General features: G+C 46.5%; 1 protein-coding gene across 2 annotated transcripts in view; it reads right to left on the bottom strand.

Annotated features, from left to right (window-relative positions):
- Nucleotides 1-1,089: 1,089 nt before the first annotated feature.
- LOC144511884 (collagen alpha-6(VI) chain-like) overlaps nt 1,090-19,385 on the bottom strand; it is a 158,239-nt gene continuing 139,943 nt past the window's right edge. For both annotated transcript variants that reach the window (XM_078242317.1, XM_078242325.1), the window contains exons 41-45: nt 15,710-15,791; nt 14,213-14,881; nt 11,998-12,097; nt 11,866-11,912; nt 1,090-2,555 (exon numbers count right to left, since the gene is read on the bottom strand). In XM_078242317.1, the coding sequence (XP_078098443.1) occupies nt 2,380-2,555; nt 11,866-11,912; nt 11,998-12,097; nt 14,213-14,881; nt 15,710-15,791 (1,074 nt within the window). In that variant the 3' untranslated portion in view covers nt 1,090-2,379. The remainder of the gene's footprint in view (nt 2,556-11,865; nt 11,913-11,997; nt 12,098-14,212; nt 14,882-15,709; nt 15,792-19,385) is intronic.

Below are 19,385 nucleotides of genomic sequence, written 5' to 3'. Positions count from 1 at the left end.
GTGCTGGAAATTGAATATACAGTGCACACTGATAATTCTATAAAATCCATACAGTACAGAAGGAGGTCATTCCCTCCATCTAGTCTGCACTAATCTCCAAAAGAGCATCTTACCCAGGCCCAGCCCTTATCCCCATAACCCTTGATTTCCCTACTGATTAAGAATCTGTTTATCTCAGCCTACTTAACAACCAGCCTCCATAGCCTCTGCCATAAAGACTTCCACAGATTCATTACCTTCTGAGACAAGAAATTCCTTCTCATCTCTGTCTTAAATGGGTGACTCTTTACCCTGAGATTATGCCCTCTGGTCATAAAGTCCCCCAAAAGGGGACTGGACAGCATGGTGGCACAGAGGTTAGCACTGCTGCCTCACAGTGCCAGGGACCTGGGCTTGATTCCTGGCTTGGGTCACTGTCTGTGTGGAGTTTACAGGGCGGCACGGTGGCGTAGTGGTTAGCACTGCTGCCTCACAACGCCAGGGACCTGGGTTCAATTCCCGATTTGGGTCACCGTCTGTGAGGAGTCTGCACATTCTCCCCGTGTCTGCGTGGGTTTCCTCCGGGTGTTCCGGTTTCCTCCCATAGTCCTAAGACGTGCAGGTTAGGTGGATTGGCCATGCTAAATTGTCCCTTAGTGTCAGGGGGACTAGCTAGGGTAAACGTATGGGGATAGGGCCTGGGTGGGATTGTGGTCAGTGCAGACTCGATGGGCCGAATGGCCTCCTTCTGCACTGTAGGATTCTATGATTCTACACATGCACATATGCATTCATCCATCAGAATTTAGGTGAGCCTCAAACACCAGTAATGCAAATTGGAAATCTGGACACAAGTGGCAGTTGATGCTGCAACAATGCATACCCTTAAGTTGGCATCCTGCATTACCGATTGTGAGGGTGCCTGTTTCCTGAAGGCAGACACTTAGCTATGTGTGCTCATACATAAGGAGTGACTCCACAACTCAGCCCCAGCAGTGGGAAGCAGCAACCGTATGGAATGTATCTTGACAACTGTTATTGTTGTATTGTCTCAGATGAGCTTGGGTGTCTTACCCCAGTGAGAGATCTGGCCGGATGCAAAAAGTCTTTCCTTCCAAGTTCTTTTATTTACATTGCAAACTATATACAAGACAACAGAACATCTGGAGAGAGCTACTGCTCCTCTCTCAACTTCTCCTCACTCCAGTTTCTCAGAATGATACCATTATGACTCAGCTCTTTATGCACCTGGTTATTATAATGTTACAGTTAACCCTTTACTCTGCAGGTACTTACATCATGGGGTCAAAAATTGAAGCTCATTGCACTCATTTTATGGGCACATTGACAGCTGACAGCAGGAACTGACACGGCAAGCTCAACACCTGCGTGGAAGATGACTGGCTTGATTGCAGGTTGTGCACTTTTTGCACGTGTCTCTGGAGGTTTCTTGAAATATGCATTAGGCTCCTTACATATGCATCTGTAGAGCCTAAGGATCATATTAAACCCCCTCTCCCCCCACCTCCTCACCGTATTACTGAGATTGGAATGCAATGAGTGCAAATCTTTTTAGCCCCGCACCCTCTACTAGACTTGCCATCATCTTTGGTGGGAATGGATGCCTTGGCCTGCCAAAGGCTTTTAGATCACAGTGCCTACCCCAGCCCTATGCACTTTGGAGAGGTCAGTGGTGCACCAGGATGGGTGGAGCTCTCTCTCGCAAGGAGATGTGACCTTCCTGCATTGGGATTCTTTTGCTGATCCGTTTACACAAAATAGCCAGAGTGTTGAATCTGAAAGGCAGCACAGTAGTTACCTCGGCTGCCTCGCAGCATCAGGGACCCAGATTCAATTCTGGCTTCAGGTCTGTGTGTGGAGTTTGCACATTCTCCCCGTGTTTGCGTGAGTTTCCTCTGGGTGCTTCGGTCTCCTCCCACACTCCAAAGATGTGCGGGTTAGGTGGATTGGCCATGCTAAATTGCCCCTTAGTGTCGGGGGCACCAGCAGGGTAAAAACATGGGGTTATGTGGATAGGGCCTGGGTGGGATTGTTATTGGTGCAGGCTTGATGGGCCAAATGGCCTCCTTCTGCACTGTAGGGACTCTACGAAATTTGTTTAGGAGAGGTAACTGTACTATCAGGGTGGAATAGAGCATCTAAATATAAATAGACAAAGAAACTGTGAGTTATTAACTATTACTGAGTGATTTGCATTATGTTTGCAACTATGGAAGATTATTATTGCTTGATAAGATTGAATTTTTATTCACACAGGCTGTTTTATCTTGCAAATGGGAATCACAAGAGAGTTTTTAGTCTTATCTCAATGTTGTTTTTCAAGTTTTGCTTCCTTGCAGAGATATACATTCAAAATTCTCAACTCGTGTACATCAGTACTTAGATGGCAGACTTAAGACATAAGGCTTCACACTCATCACGGGTGTCAAAACTGTTCTTGTTTCCTTCACACCCACCATACCAGAACATTTTGCAGAGTCGAGCTGTTGCATCAAAGTACCATTTTAATCTGTAGTTGTAACAGTTGCCTTCTTCATGAGCCAATGCACATATATCTAGAACAGAAAAGAATGAAATTTAAAAAAAAATTAGTAAGCAGTTAGTGGAGTGTACTGGCATGAAATGAAATGGAGAAAGACATACTTTTAAGAAATAGGTTCCTCCAAAGCTCACTGTACATTGTACTCAAAGCCAGACTAATAGTCCTCCTGTCAAGTTAGGCTGGTTTCAATAGATGCAATGCTAAATATTTATTGACGTGAGATTGGGCCAGAAATCCTTTTCTCTCCCAGTACAGTCCAACTTCAACTCTGACCGAAGAAGGACCAGGAAGTAGGTACTTGACAGGACTTCCTATGAGACCTGGTAAAGGCCAGAGTTACAGTACACAATAGCAAGGCTAGTTATTCAGGAGGCGTTGAGGGCCAATGTTAGAGGGTTGGAAACTTGGAAGCTGTTGGCCAGAGAGATGTGACCTGTTTTCGAATCTGGCCCTTTGAAATGAAGTGACCTCCTGATGAACCCACTCGAAGTTGTCAGTGGCCAGGATATTGGAATAATTCACGGAATTGTTGGCCCGTGAATACTATGGTCCATAATCTTCAGTGAATTGATCAGCATCGGAACCAGTGCCAGAGAAAATGGGAACATTAGGGTAGAAGGTGGAACAGTGGTTAGCACTGCTGCCTCACAGTACCAAGGACTCAGGTTCAATTCCTGGCTTGGGTCACTGTCTGTGTGCAGCTTGCACATTCTTTCCGTGTCTGCATGGGTTTCCTCCGGGTGCTCCAGTTTCTTCCCACAGTCCAAAGATGTGCAGGTTAGGTAGATTGGCCATGCTAAATTGCCAGGGGGATTAGCTAGGGTAAATGCATGGGGTGTCAGGGGGACTAGCTAGGGTAAATGCATGGGGTTATGGAGATAGGGCCTGGGTGGGGTTGTGGTTGGTGCAGACTCAATGGATCAAATGGCCTCCTTCTGCACTGTAGGATTCTATGATCTATGAACTCTATTTCTCTTTATTAACTTTCAGCACCAAGGAAAAGGACAGCTCCCCACACTCGATAACCACTCCACTGATACACATTGAACTTGTGTGGCTCTGATGAATGGTTATCCGGACTCGAAACATTGGCTCTATTCTCTCTCCACAGATGCTGTCAGACCTGCTGAGATTTTCCAGCATTTTCTGTTTTTGTTTTGGATTCCAGCATCCGCAATATTTTGCTTTTATCTTATGAATTTGCACGAGTCTTGTTTAACTGCCTGGATTCTTCTTTCATGTGTTTATCACCTTGTGATTGAGTACCAATGATGAATTGGATAACTCTTCCAAAGAGTTGAATGGTGTCCTCTTTCATTGTATGATTCTAATGCACAAGTTAGCAAAGTAATGGTTTGTAGATCTGCAAGGATTTCTATGGGGAAAAACAAACAGCTCCTGATCCTGTATATTTTCTGGAGGAGTCATTAATTTCTTGTTCAAATATGCATGTGGTTTTTAATACAAAAGGCTCCTGCCAATTAGCCAGCATATAAATTAGTGCACAATAAAATGTGCATGGCACGTCAGGAATGCCGCACAACTGAATGTTATCTTAACTGCCTTAGGGAGTGAGCTGATGAAACAGGCTATCCATTTTGTATAATGTCTATCCATTATACAAAATACATTCCTGTTGATCAATTTCAACAGAAACTAATAATCAGGTGGGGGTCTATAGTGACCTGGGTACTAGATTCATCAACTCACCACCCAAAGTAGTTATTACTCACAAGGTTTTCCTTTCGACTCTTTCACTAGATCAGGATTAGTCATTTTTTATTTCTGGGAGGTTAGATCTGAGCTTTGTGTGACAATATAAAATGTGATAGTGAATTGGCAGCCTAATTTACTCCAATTTTATGCCAGTTTTTATTTCAGTCAGGAGAGGTGTAACATGGACGGCCGATTAACCATCGCCCACATTATGCTGTCACTTCGGATCCTATTTTACCATTTTGGTTTGAAGTGCTGGGCGGACTTGAAACTGGGAGTGTTTCAATTCCGACTTTTAGACCCGTTCTCAGGCCCCCCCAATACGCACACTGCCTGAAAAAATAGCAGCGCTACTGAATCGCGCTCCAGAAGCCTGTGGGCAGGGCTTAATGCGCCCAAAACACAGCGGCTCCGATTGGAGCCTTCAACTATACATGTGCAGTAAAAAAAATAGAGAAGCGCTCCCCTGCCACATCACTCCCAGGCCAGATAATGCCTTCTCCTGGCCCCCACAGACATTGCCCCACCCCCCACATTACTGACCCCTTATCCCCATCCTCACAACATTACTGACCCCCTTATTCCCCCACGCCCGCTACTCAGACCAATTGTGGCCCCCCTTGCCTCTTTCCCACCACTGATCACATGCAGAGTGGCAGCGGACCACCCATCCCCCCCACCGATCACACGCAGAGTGGCAGTGGACCCCCCTGTCCCTCCCACCATAGAGCCATCTGATCCACCTCCCTCTCGCCCCACGAGAAAGCCATCTGACCCCCCTCCCTCTCTCCCCCCCCGCCCACCCCCCCCCCCCCCCACCCCCCCCACCCTCATGCTGTCAACATTTTTCTCTATCTTTAGAACAACACGGCTGTTTAATATTATTGCCCACCCTGGAAAAAGTGTTTCCTTGGAGCCCAATCAAAGTTTCACCTGGAGAAAAAGAAACAATGACTCCGTCTTTGTCAAGTTTTTGACAGTGTGGAATGCTGCTGAGGAAGGTAACCTTTCTCTTCACTCCAACTGATTATTTCCATGTCTTAATACTGGCACAGAGCAGGCTCAGGAAGAGACAGGCAATGACCCAAATGATTTGCTTGCTCCAGAGCACTTGAAAGTGGCAGCACGGTGGTACAGTGGTAAGCACTGCTGCCTCATAGTGCCAAGGACCAAGGTTCAATTCTGGCCTTGGGTTACAGATTATGTGGCGAGGTACTCCTCTTTGAGCGGTTTGGTGTTAGTTCTTGTGGCAGTGGACCCCCCGACCCCCCCATCCCCCCCACCAGAGAGCCATCTGATCCACTTCCCTCCCACCCGATGAGAGAGCCATCTGACCCCCCTCCCTCTCCCTCTGACTCTGGTGCATCTGGCTGGGGACCGGGACATAGAAAAATAAAAAAACTACAGCACAATATAGGCCCTTCAGCCCACAAAGTTGTGCCGAACATGTCCCTACCTTAGCGATTACTAGGCTTACCTATAACCCTCTATCTGACTAAGTTCCATGTACTTATCTAAAGGTCTCTTAAAAGACCCTATCGAATCTGCCTCCACCACCGTTGCCGGCAGCCCATTCCACGCACCCACCACCCTCTGAGTGAAAAACTTACCCCTGACATCTCCTCTGTACCTACTCCCCAGCACCTTAAAACTGTGTCCTCTTGTGGCAACCATTTCAGCCCTGGGAAAAAGCCTCTGACTATCCATTCGATCAATACCTCTCAACATCTTATACACCTCTATCAGGTCACCCCTCATCCTTCGTCTCTCCAAGGAGAAAAGGCCAAGCTCACTCAACCTATCCTCATAAGGCATGCTCCCCAACCCAGGCAACATCCTTGTAAATCTCCTCTGCACCCTTTCTATGGCTTCTACATCCTTCCTGTAATGAGGCGACCAGAACTGAGCACAGTACTCCAAGTGTGGTCTGACCAGGGTCTTATATAGTTGCAACATTATCTCACGACTCCTAAACTCAATTCCTCGAATCTTCAGGTTTTCTGGCCTTGTGCTGCCAGAAGTCAAGGGCACTTTAACTCACCAGTGCCATTTCCATGGTGTACGTTTAAACTCCAGCTCGATCCTAGCTATATCAACGAACAGGTAAGGGGAATGGAAGTCGGATACTCAACGGTAAGAGGCAGCTGCTGGGGACATGAGGGAAAGGATCCTGACCCTGAGGTTTTTGAGGGTTCTCAAGGACATTTGAGGCCTTGGTGTCAGGCGCTAATTGGAGGACAGGTTGGGGAGAGGAGGTAATGAAAACTCGAGATAGCAAAGAAGCAAGGTTTCCTTGGGGGGGATTGGCGGGGGGAGGGGGAGGGCGGTTGAAGGTGGTTGGTGAGGCTGTGAGTCAGAGGTATATTCCTGTCACTTTTGGCCCACAGGAAATCTAAATTTATTATTTAAAAGTAAGAGCTCATCTTTCTCTTGGTGCAACTCCTAGAAGGTTTGACCTCATGGGGAAGCTATCACTGTTCCGCTGCTCCGTCTTGGGCTAAGATTGCTTTTGTGTTCAGACTGTAATCAGCTGTAATCTCACAGGGGGAAAGGAAAATGTCGATGTCAAGGTTTTCATAGAATCATAGAATCCTACAGTGCAGAAGGAGGCCATTCAGCCTATTGGGTCTGCACCGAGCACAATCCCACCCAGACCCTATCCCCTTAACCCCGCGCATTTACCCTAGCTAGTCATCCTGACACTAAGGGGCAATTTAGCACGGCCAATCATCTAACCCGCACATCTTTGAACTGTGGGAGGAAACCGGAGCACCTGGCCGAAACCCATGCAGATACTGGGAGAATGTGCAAACTCCACACAGACAATGACTCAAGCCAGGAATCAAACCCAGGTCCATGGTGCTGTGAGGCAGCAGTGCTAACCACTGTGCCACCGTGCCACTGGCTTTTTAATAGTCCCAGACTATCAAGCCCCTCCTTATAACTCATAGAGAATCCTATAGTGCAGAAGGAAGCCATATGGCCCAGAAGGAGGCCATTCAGCCCTTTGAAGCCCCTTCACTAATGGGTTTACCATTTTGGATAATGGTGAGGAATGCAGTCAGAGCCAAGTTTGTGGCATTTTATGTGATTCAGCTGTACCAAAGAAGAGGGGAGGAACAATAGTGATACGGAACTTGTTAGTTTTTGTGGCCTTAGTTGTGACTCCAGGATATTTTGTTGCCTCCCTAGTGCCAGGGTCGAGGATGTCACAGAGTGGCTGCAGGACATTTTTTCTGAGGAAGGGTGAACAGCCAGATGTTGTGGTCCACTTTGGTACCAATGATTTAGCTAGGAAGTTAGATAAGTTCGTGAAAGCAGATTTTAGGGAGCTGGGGATTGTAAAGCAGGACTTCTGAAGCCGTAACCTCAGGATTATTTGCTGTCTTGCATACTGGTGAACATAGAAATAGGAGAATTGAGTGATTGAACTCGTGGCTGGTGTAGGAAGGAGGGCATTAGATTGCTGAGGCATTGGGACTGCTTCTGAGGTGGGTGGGACCTGTATAAGATGGACAGGCTGAATCTTACGAGGACAGGGACTAATATCCTCACAGAAAGATGTTGGGGAAGGTTTAAACTTGATTGGCAGGAGGATGGAAGGGAGCTCAGATTCAAGACAAGCAAAACTGGTATAAAGAAATTGAAAAATAGAAAGCAAAAAAGAGAAGACAGACAAAGCATGTGCAAGCATCAAATAGGATCAGAATAGAGAATAATGTTATAAAAGCAGAATAAAAGGCACTGTGTCCGAATGCATGTGGCACTCACAAAAAGTTTGATTATTTGAATGCACAAATTGAGGTAAATGGTTATGATTTAATTGCAATTGTGGAGACGTGACTACAGGGTGATGAAGATTGGGAACTGAATATCCAAGTATTTTCAGCAGTTAGGAGGGAGAATCAAAAAGGAATAGGGGGTGAGGCAGCACTCTTAGTAAGGGACAAGATCACTACATTAGCAAGAGAGGATCTTAGATCAAAGGATCAAGATGTAGAATCAGTCCATGTCCAAATGCAGCAAGACCTAGACAACATCCAGGTTCGGGTTGACAGGTAGCAAGTAACATTCAAGCCACACAAGTGCTAGGCTTTGACCATCTCCAATGAGAGAGAATCTAACCCTTGACATTCAATGGAATTATATTCATTGAAGCTACATCCTGGGGGTTGCCATTGTGCAGAAACAGAACAACTAGCCGTATAAATACTGTGGCTTCAAGAAGTCAGAGGCTAGGGTTGCTGTGGTGATTCACTCAACTCCTGACTGCCCAAAGCCTGTCTAACATGGGGCAGTGTGCACCATGCTACAAGACTGTCCCAGTCCAGGGAGAAAGAACGGTTGCCTGGAATGGCAACCAGCGGATGTGGTGTATTTGGATTTTCAGAAGGCTTTTGATAAGGTCTCACACAGGAGGTTAGGAAATAAAATTATGCGCATGGGATTGGGGGGAAATATATTTGTTAGCAAACAGAAAGCAGAGTAGGAATAAATGGTTCATTCTCAGAATGGCAGGCTGTTAGTAATGGGTTAAAGCAAGGATCAGTGCGAGATTACAGCTGGTAAATCTAAGTAAATGATTTGAACAGGTTTGGGTGGAAGTCACTCGCTGGATTTGTCTTTCCATATGGAAACGTCAGCCTAACCTTCAACAAGGGATTCAATCCAATCACCAGGCACCTTGGCACAATTTTACCATTGCATTGAGCCCATTTTCGGGCGCGAAAACTTGGTAAAGTCGGGCATGATGCCATTAACGCAATCCGTGCCTGCGTCCGTGCAGATGCCCACTTTACCAAGGCCCAAAAATGGCCGTGATCCGATAAATTGAATTAATGGGCTGCCCGCCCAACTTTACCAGCATTTCCCCCTTTACCATCGCGTTCACGCGTTCAGATTCGGCACAAAACAGACATGCTCGGCAAAGATCTGTTTCGGGCGCTCCAGCTTCTGAAGAGGTAAGTTCAGAGCTTCCAGCGGCTCTCAAACTCAGATCAGTGGGGTGGAGGGGGGGGGGGGGGGGGAGGTAGGGGAGTGGGGGAGGTGGGTCATTCTCTGGTGAGGGGGGGAACTGGGAGGAGGGGGCAGATCAGATGTATCTCTGGTGGGGGGTGGGGGAGGCTAGATCATTGTCTAGTGGGGGGATGTGGGGAGGGCAGAGGGAGGCCAGATTGTTGTCTGTTGCGGGGGGCGGGGGGGGGGGGGGGGGGAGGGAGGCCCGATCATTCTTGGCGTTGGGGGGGTGGGGGGAGGAGGCCTGATCATTCTCGGCGAGGGGGTGGGGCGATCATTCTCTGGGGGATGGGGAGGCTCGATCATTCTCTGGGGGGGGGAGGGTGGGGGGAGGCCCGATCATTCCCTTGGGGGGGGACGAAGGCCTGATCATTCTTGGCGGGGCGGTGGGATGATCGTTCTCTGGGGGGGGCGGTGAGGGGGGAGGCCTGATCATTCTCTCAGGTGGGGGGAGCCCAGATGGATTTCTGGTGGTGGGGTAGGGGGAACCGCTGCCACTCTGCGGGCGATCGGTGGGGGGAAACGGAGGCAAAGGATCGCGATCAGTCTGGGTAGTGGGGTGGGGGGGTGGCGGGGGCGGGTGGGTGGATAAGGGAGACAGTTATGTTGTGGGGGTGGGGCAGTATCTGTGGGGGCCGTTGCTCCCGCTTTTCGCTCCTGGATCGCTTTATCCGCTTTTTGCGACCCGGGAGTGATGTGACAGGGGTGCGTTTTTCAAATTTTTTTCTCACTGCGCATGTGCAGTTCAAAGCTCTAATCAGACCAGCAGCGTTTCAGACGTGATAAGCCCCAGCCACAGCGCAATTCAGACCCGCGATTGTTTTCAGGCTAAGTGCATATGGGGGCGCCTGAGAGCGGTTTTCCAAGTCAGATCTGAATTGCGCCCAGATTCAGCACTTAGAATCAAAATAGTAAAATCAGGCCCTATGTATATGACCTCTTGTTCTGGACTGTCCCTCAAGGGGGCGAACATCTGTTCAACATCCACCTTATCAATCCCCTTTATCATTTTACATACCTCAGTCAGGTTGCCCCTTATTCTCCTGAACTCCAGCGAGTACAAACCCAAGCTATTCAACCGTTTCTCATACGTCAGCCCTTTCATCATCATAGATCATCATAGAATCCTAAAGTGCAGGAGGAGGTCATTCAGCCCATCGAGCCTGCACTGATCACAATCCCACCCAGGCTCTATCCCTATGACCCCATGCACTTACCCTAACTAGTCCCCCTGACACTAAGGGACAATTTAGCATGGCCAATCCACCTAACCCGCACATTTTTAGAACGTGGGAGGAAACCAGAGCACCCGGAGGAAACCCATGCAGACACGGGGAGAATGTGAAAACTCCACACAGACTGTGATCCAAGTTGGGAATCGAACTTGGGTCCCTGGCACTGTGAGGCAGCAGTGCTAACCACTGTGCCACCTTGCTGCCTGATGTCTGGAATCAATCTGGCAAACCTTCTTTGAACTGCCTCCAATGCCACCACATCCTTCCTCAAGTAAGGAGACCAAAACTGGACAAACTACTCCAGATGTGGTCTCACCAATGCCTTATACATTTGTAACACCTCTTTACTTTTAAAATCCAGTGTTTTTGTACTAAACGGCAAGATTCCATTGAAGAGAAGTTGCAAAGTGACAGTCTTTTGAGATTATGATTGGTAAAGGATTTAGAGAAAGAAGTCTTTCAGCACATCTCAACCTTCCAGAACAATAATCCTACCGTTTTATCCTTATCCCTTTAGCAGTCATTTGAATGATAACACATGGACAATGCAGCTCTTCCTTAGTACTGCCCTGGAGTGCTAGTCTTAAATATGCACACAAATTCCTTTGGAATCTATTAGCTCTTGGCCCAGAGAACTGACAACTGATGCAAGCATACTGTGGATTATAAAGGGATTTGTAGAACGGAGGTCAGATAATAACAATTCTAAAATATTCTTCGATGTCAATGAAGGAAAAATAAATGATTAAATGTCTCTGGGTTAACATTTGTAGTTACAAAGGAGGGATTATTACTGTACTTGTAACGTCAATCATCACAGGAGAATGAGTGTTACTGTATTTGGAATATTTATATCACAGGAAAGTGATCATTACTGCATTTGTAATGTTGAAGCTTTTATATGTCAGTTATTTGTGTACAGAGCGTGGGCAGGATTTTCCAGCACCTCCCACTAGCAGGATCTTCCAGTCCTGCAGAGATTAAACGGCTTGCCGCATCCACCACAAGGGAAATGGCTGCAACGGGGCTGGAAAATCCCAGCCTGCCGCCTGTATTTTTATTAACTAAAGGAGAACGACCATACTTTCAGACATCAGCTTTCATTTCTCAAACACTGTCATCTAAATCAACAAGAACACATTAGGGAATGTATTTAAACATTTGTGGAACTTCCTCTCGGAAAGGATGTGGATGCTGAGGGAGCTTTCAATAAATATTTGGAGGTAAATCAAGGAATATGCAGCATAGGTGGGTAAAATGATTTGAGGTACAGATCAGCCATGATTGAAGGGCAAAGCAGGCCTGAGGGGTTGAATGGGATCCTCCTATGTCCTGATGGTCTTCTTTATTACTTACCACTTATATCGGCTTTTGATCCTTCCGTGTTTTGCATGATATCCGCTCTGTAATGCGAAGGTCATACATTAGTCACTAGGGTATACTGACATTAATGTTCAATGTGTAACAGTAAGTATCTATAAGACATACCGCTCTGATTTAGCAGAAGTTCTGGTTTCCCCTATTCCCTGAGATTTTCTTCCTCCACACTCCTTCTGTAGAGCTGCAGGTGGATAATTGTTGATTGCCTCTGTCAAATTAGAAACAAATGTTCTCTTTACTGGAATCAAAATAAGTGAGTCTGCATCAGAATAAAACCTGAGGTAGAATTTCATGAATTACTCCATTCAGAGGGAAATTCATAGAATTCTTACAGTGCAGAAGGAGGCCATTCGGTCCATTGAGTCTGCACAGACTCTCCGACAGAGCAGCTTACCCAGGCCCAACCCCCCCCACCCCATTCCCATAACCCCACATATTTACCCCATTAATTCCCTGACCTACACATCTTGGGACACTAAGGGGCAATTTAGCACGACCAATCCACCTAACCTGCACATCTTTGGACTGTGGGAGGAAACCGGAGCACCCGGGGGAGAATGTCTGTGCGGAGTTTGCACCCCCAAGGCTGGAATTGAACTCGGGTCCCTGGTGCTGTGAAGAAGCGGGGCTACACTGTGCCAATGTGCCACCCATACCCGGTTAAGAAATGACACGGGAAGTGATCATTTCTATTTCACAAAGATCTATGGTGAACAATTTTAAGTTCCTATCGGACAGAAGATCTTCGCGTTTTGAAACATGTCATGAAAGCTTACTGCACTCCCGTCATGATTTAAATATCAATAGGAAAGCAAGAGATTTAGCGGCGCGGGACACCATTAATGAGGCAGCTTCCTTCAGTTGTCTAAGGCACCAGCCAGTGACTTTTACCTGCTCTCTATATTCACATTATATGGCCAATTGTAGATCATCAGCATGATGGATTGGAAAGCATAAGCAGCCAGCACAAATAGACAATTTATCTTTCCAATCAATGCTTTAAGTGAGAAAAGAGGGAGAATGGAATGTATTTTAACAATAAACCAACCCATGTACCTCTGCCATGAGGCAGAGTTAGAAATGATGCTGCTTTGGATTTTGTTAGTCTCAGCATAGTGCCTGCATTTGATCAATGCAAACGGTGGTGCAGTGGTTAGCACAGCTGCCTCACAGCCCCAGGGACCTGGATTTGATTCCCGGCTTGGGTCATTATTTGTGAGGAGTTTGCACATTCTCCCCGTGTCTGCATGGGTTTCCTCCCACAGTCCAAAGATGAGCAGGTTAGGTGGATTGGCCATGATAAATGTCCACTTAGTGTCAGGGGGATTAGCAGGGTAAATGCATTGGGTTACGGGGATAGGGGCTGGTGCGATTGTGGTCGGTGCAGGCTCGATGGGCTGAATGACCACCTCCTGCACTGTAGGGATTCTATTGTTTCCTGGTGTTGCAATATATAAATGTTTCTACCCCAATTGCATGCACCACTTTACCAGGGGTAGAAAGTAAATTCCGCCCTCTCCACTGCCACTTAAAGCCTTAGAATGCCCCCACTGTTAATCCAAGCGCAGTGAAGTTTTGCAGGTGGCATAGTGGTGCCTCACAGTGCCAGGGACCCGAGTTCGATTCCAGTTTTGGGCCACTGTCTGTGTAGAGTTTGCACATTCTCCCCGTGTCTGCGTGGGTTTCCTCCGGGTGCTCCGCTTTCCTCCCACAATCCAAAGATATGCAGGTTATGTGGATCGGCCATGCCAAAATTGCCCCTTAGTGCCCCAAGATGTGTAGATTAGGTGGATTAGCCATGGTAAATGTCAAGGGGATAGGGTGGGGCAGAGGGCCTGGTTAAGACACTCTATGAGAGTCGGTACAGACTCGATGGGCTGAACGGCCTCCTTCTGCACTGTAGGATTCTATGATATTATATGAAACGGGTTGGGGGATCTGTGGGAAGTTGGTGGGCTAGCCACTCATTGTTGTAATATGCCTTTAATGGATAGCTGCATGCCAACACCAGAAAGGAAGTTTGTCATGTGGTCCAGTCTCAGTTTCACTGTCAGATGTGGGGAAATATTTCTGCCCTTGATATTTTCACTGAAGTAAAATTGATGTGGATAGATGACTCTGCTTAATTCTCACAGCACCAGCTAACATTGGCCATGTGCCTACTTAAAGTATTTATTCATTTACATTTAATTTACAATAACTGGATTGTATTTGTACTGTTGCATTATGGGGAACAGACATTACACAATGTCTAGTCTTTCTTTATATTCCAGCTTTTCATTAGATCATTACTGCACTTACTTTAGATTACTACTGCACTTACTTGCCAGGTTTTTCAGAAAAGCCACTGCAAACTTTTGTGCATAATCCATTTCCGCCTCCAGGGCTCTGTCCAGGTGAACTAAATGTTGATCAAAAGGAAAACTAACAAACTCCTCCAGGACTGTGACATTAGTTACCTCCCCAAGAGCCAGTGCAAGCATTCTGAAACCATTACATTTGGCTTCTCGTGATATTTCCAGTAATTTCTTCTCATCAAGAACCGTTTCCCCCGAGAATATTGTAAAGATAACTTTGTAAATTTGTTGATCTGTGAGGTTCGCGAAGAAATTCTTCAAGCTCCATTCAATGGTGCTGCCAATGCCAGTGGGGCCCTCTTGCTGACTGAACGAGTCCTGGATGTGTCTCTTCTTCAGGGTTTTTGCAGGGTAATCCAGAACTTCAAGCTCCAGGTTAAATGGACCTTCCCCAAATCTGGGAGTGGAATTTGGGGTGTGCTGTACCAGAGCCACCCGGGGATGAAGATCAGAGGCTTTTGGTTCTGATGAATTTACAAACTCATTAACCATAGAGTTTAAGAAATATCGAACTGATTCAGATTGTTCAGTTTCCATTTGCTGTAAGTCACCAATAATGAAAGCTATTTCCAGGTTTACTGGAATAGGAGGTGGGAGAGCGAGTGTCGGACACTGGTCATCAGGACTACACTCATCTGTAAAAGAAGATTCCATATTTAATTTTTGCTGAACAACGTTGGTGCGTGTAATTTTGTCAATAGAGTTGGTTTCTCACACAAACAGAATTTCGAAAGAATGCAACATTTTGAACCAAATAATTTCATTTCTGTCTCATATAACTTAAAACATGGGCGATCAAGACAAATATAGTTTTCAGATGAATTGAGGTTAGAGAGCAGGGATAATATGTCGGGAGTAAGTCAGCATCAATCATTTTCCTCTTTGAACTTGTGTGTTCTGGTCTTCATATCACCTATTTCCATTAGAAGTTGCCATGTCAATACTTATAATGTAAGATGGCTGCATAAGCATGTAATTTAACCCTTTCACTGGTACAGCACCTCCACTGGTGGAATTGTGAATTACAGTGTGCTAAGTTGTGGTCAATTGTGTCAAAGTCGAGAAGGATGAGGAGGGATAGTTTATCCTGATCACAGACTCTCAGATCAAAAATCTGCCTAACTTAGCTCTGAATATATTCAATGTCCTGCAGCTCCATTTGGTAGAGAATTCCAAAGACTAATAACCTCAGAGATGAAATTCCTCCTCATCCGTGTCTTAAATATGAGACCCCCCCATTTCAAACCATGCCCTTTATTTCTAGATTCCCCCCTTGAGGGGCAACATTCTCTCAGCATCTACCCTGTCAAGCCCTTGCTAAGTGTTTTAACATGGTGCTGCCAGATGTGGCAATGGATAGTTGAACCTTTCATCTGCCAAAACTATCAAATCTGCGGACAGCGAAAGTTTTAATGCATGCGAACATAAGGACTTTATTATGTTATACATGTGATAAATCATACCAATGCACAGAGTGCATAGTTGGATTCGACGTAATAGTTCTTGTGATGCTTGCTGCTGTCTTGGCAACACGACCGCTGCATTCTAATGTAAAGGAATGAGAAGCAAATCCAAATTTAGAAACTATTAAAAAACACATCCAAACTTGTAAGCGTAACAATGTAATTCAGTAACAGGAACACAAAGGAAAACCTTGCCTATAAAGTTTCCGTAGAGTCCTAGGGAAACATGCCTTTCTAAGCAGGCAAGAAGGACACCAACGGGAAACTGGTGAGTCCTTCTTTGAATATACAAATTGGGTTTGGCAGAAGTCATTCGGGACTAAGCGCTATTTTAACCATGGTTCTGAGCAGGGAAGCGCTTGCAGCTTTCTCAGCAGGCCACCCTAGCAGGAAGGGGAATCTGGCCCAGGAGAGGATATGGGATCAAATTCCAAAACAGCAGCTGGTGGAATTTAAATTCAATTAATCAATCTGGAATATAAAGCTGGTCTCAGTAGCAGTGACCGTGACGACCATCATCGGTTGTTGTAAAAACCCATCTGGTTCACGAATGTCATTTAGGGAAAGAAATCTGCTGTCCTTACCCAGTCTGAACTACGTGTGACTCCAAGAGCCTCAATGCGATTGACTCTGCAGTGGTCGAGCAAGTCACTCAGTTCAAGGGGCAATTAAGGATGGGCAACACATGTTGGCCTTGCCAGTGATGCCCAAATCCCATGAAACAATAAGAAAAAAGGGAGCCAGATGAGGCTGAAGGAGCCGACGGTTGTTCTTCACCTCCAGCGCTTACCATGACCCCAGGTTCAGTGAGATACTAATGCAGGGGTAAGTGTCGGCCGAGAATGGCTGTTTTGCTTGTTTAAAGTGCCGACTGCCTTTCACGTTCTTGCCAGTCTGACCTCCTGCTATGCAGTCCCCTCCTCTACTGGTAACATGCTTTCTCCCTGTTGTCAATGGGTGAGATAGATAGAATCCTACAGTGCAGAAGGAGGCCATTCAGCCCATCGAGTCTGTATCAACCACAATCCCACCCAGGCCTTATCCCCATACCTCCATGCATTTCCCCTCGCTCATCCCCCTGACATAAAGGAGCAATCTAACATGGCCAATCCACCTAATCCACAAATCTTTGGACTGTGGGAAGAAACCGGAGCACCTGGAGGAAACCCATGCAGACACAGGGAGAATTTGCAAACTCCACACAGACAGTGATCCAAGCCGGGATCGAACCCTGGCGCTGTGAGGCAGCAGTGCTAACCACTGTGCCACCGTGCCGCCCCTATGTTGCCAACATTGTACTCAATGTGGGAAATGTTACTGGAGGCAGGAATATGTCTACACACTGGCCCAATGCTGCTGTACTAGTTTTTCCATCTAAACAGCCCACCTCCATACCTGGAAACCCAAATGCCTCCAAATTTGTCTGCACCCGCGACCCCACCTCTTTCCACACTGCCCCCCCACCCCCCCACCCCACTCCCTGCCCCCACTCCCCCCCCCCCCCCACACTGTCCCCACTCATTTTCATCACTTGACAGTAATCTAGTGGAATGCACTCTATGGAGTGTTCATTATAGACATGCCTGATTTTCACTGCAATGATTTCAGTGGAACTGAATGATGCAGGCTCAGTGCCACGAGGCAATGTTGCTGTGAATTGCTCCCCTTTATTTACCACATGCACACTTCCACCAGCTTTTGTTGAACAGTGATCTGCACTGGCAATGGTTGGGGCTGGTGGTGGGGGTGAGGGTGGAAGGGGGGGGGGGACACCAGAATATTTCTCTCTCTATAAGGGTACAAAGGCCAACTGTGGTATCAGTTATTGTGATCCTAACATCCCACTCTTACCAACGTTCGCAGATGCACCATAGAAATCATTCTTTCTGTATGTATCTCAGTTTGGTATGGCTCCTGCTCTGCCCAAGACTACAAGAAACCACAAGGGGAAATTTCAAAGCCCAGTGCATCATGCAAACCAGCCTCCCATCCATTGACTCTGTCTACACTTCCACTGCCTCAGAAAAACAGCCAGCATAATTAAGGACCCCACGTACCCCAAACATTCTCTCTTCCACCTTCTACCATCGGGAAAGAAATACAAAAGTTTGAGGTCACGTATCAACCGACTCAAGAACAGCTTTTTCGTTGCTGCCATCAGACTTTTGAATGGACCCAGCTCGTATTAGGTTAATTTTTGTCTATACCCTAGCTATGACTGTAACACTACATTCTGCACCCTCTCCTTTTCTTCTCTATGTACAGTATGCTTTGTCTGTATAACGCGCAAGAAACAAGACTTTACACTGTATACCACTACATGTGACAATAATAAATCAAAGCAAAATTGAACAGCTCACTCAGTGCAAACCAGAAGCAAATTGGTCCCTTCCTCCCCAGCCCGCATAAAATTTGGGCATTTGCTCACCCCCGCACTTGGCCAGCTCGACCTTGCAACCATTTAACAGTCAGTTAATTGGTTTAATGTGGGACTTCAGCCCTCATTGGAGAGGAAGTCCCACCTCGGACAACTCTCTCCCACCCTCTCCTTTCCCACCATCGTGGCGGCTCCTGCTCAGACTGCTACAACCTTGAAGGGGAAATACCGCATAAGTGCCTTGATGGGGCTAGGGGTGGGCAGGCCATCTGGCACTTTCCCCCAGCACTGGTAAAATTGCAGTGCTGATAGAGACAGGGGTAGGTGGGTCGCGGGCATGGTGTCAATGTTATGGTGGCCAATTTGCCCCACATACCAAACCACCCCCGGAGGGCTGTAGAATTCTGGCCCAGGAATCAATCCTGGTAGCTTGGAGCTCTACGTTTCACACTGTGAAACTCATGGGCCTGGGGGTATCACTTAATAATCTTGGTTTGCTCTAAAGCATTCCAGCCAAAGTCAGTGTAGTCAGTATCATGTGGTAACCATGATGCCAGTGGATTGTCATAATAGCCCAATTAGACCATTGATGTCCTTTGGGGATGGAAACTGGCACTTGTATGTTGTCTGAATCATATGGGACTCCAGGTCATTAAGAATGTGGCTAACTCTTCACTGACTTGTGAAATGACCTTATCTTCAGGAAGGTGGCTCACTGCTACATTTTCAAGGGCCATTAAGGACGGGTATTAAATTCTGGCCTTGCCAACGAAAGTTGGCACGTTTTTCTAAAAATCATTTCCAGTAATCAAACATCAGAATTTTTTTTCCCGTGATCATTCTGTCTTCAGCTGTGTTACTCAGACTTTACCAAGATACCAATCTTCAACATATCGAGAACTATTCTTTTAAAGCAACAAGAAATGCTGTCTGTCACTGGTGGTTCCTGGCTGATTTTGTGTCCAGTAATATGAAAATGAGTTGGAGCAGAAGGTTGGGTGAAGAGTAAAGACAATTTACAAAACCGGCGCCATTTTGGGCACAATGTGTGCCAGAATCACCAAACACACACAAATCAGAGCGCGGAGTGTTACGGCCATTCACGCCAGCAGAATTTTTCCATTTTGCTGCAGTGAACGGAGATGTGGCGGGGCGCCAAATTCTCCGACTTTGCTGCAGCGGGACTGTGGCAAGAATGGCTGGTAAGATCACGTCCAGAAACTGTCCCATGGAGTCTTCTGGCAATCGAATACAAAGCACTTCTTAATAACGCCATTGCACAGATTTAAACAGCTCACT

This window comes from Mustelus asterias, chromosome 2, assembly GCF_964213995.1.
Source record: "Mustelus asterias chromosome 2, sMusAst1.hap1.1, whole genome shotgun sequence".
Lineage (NCBI taxonomy): Eukaryota > Metazoa > Chordata > Chondrichthyes > Carcharhiniformes > Triakidae > Mustelus > Mustelus asterias.
The sequence above is the reverse complement of the archived record's forward strand: the minus strand, read 5'-3'. Positions and strand labels throughout refer to the sequence as shown.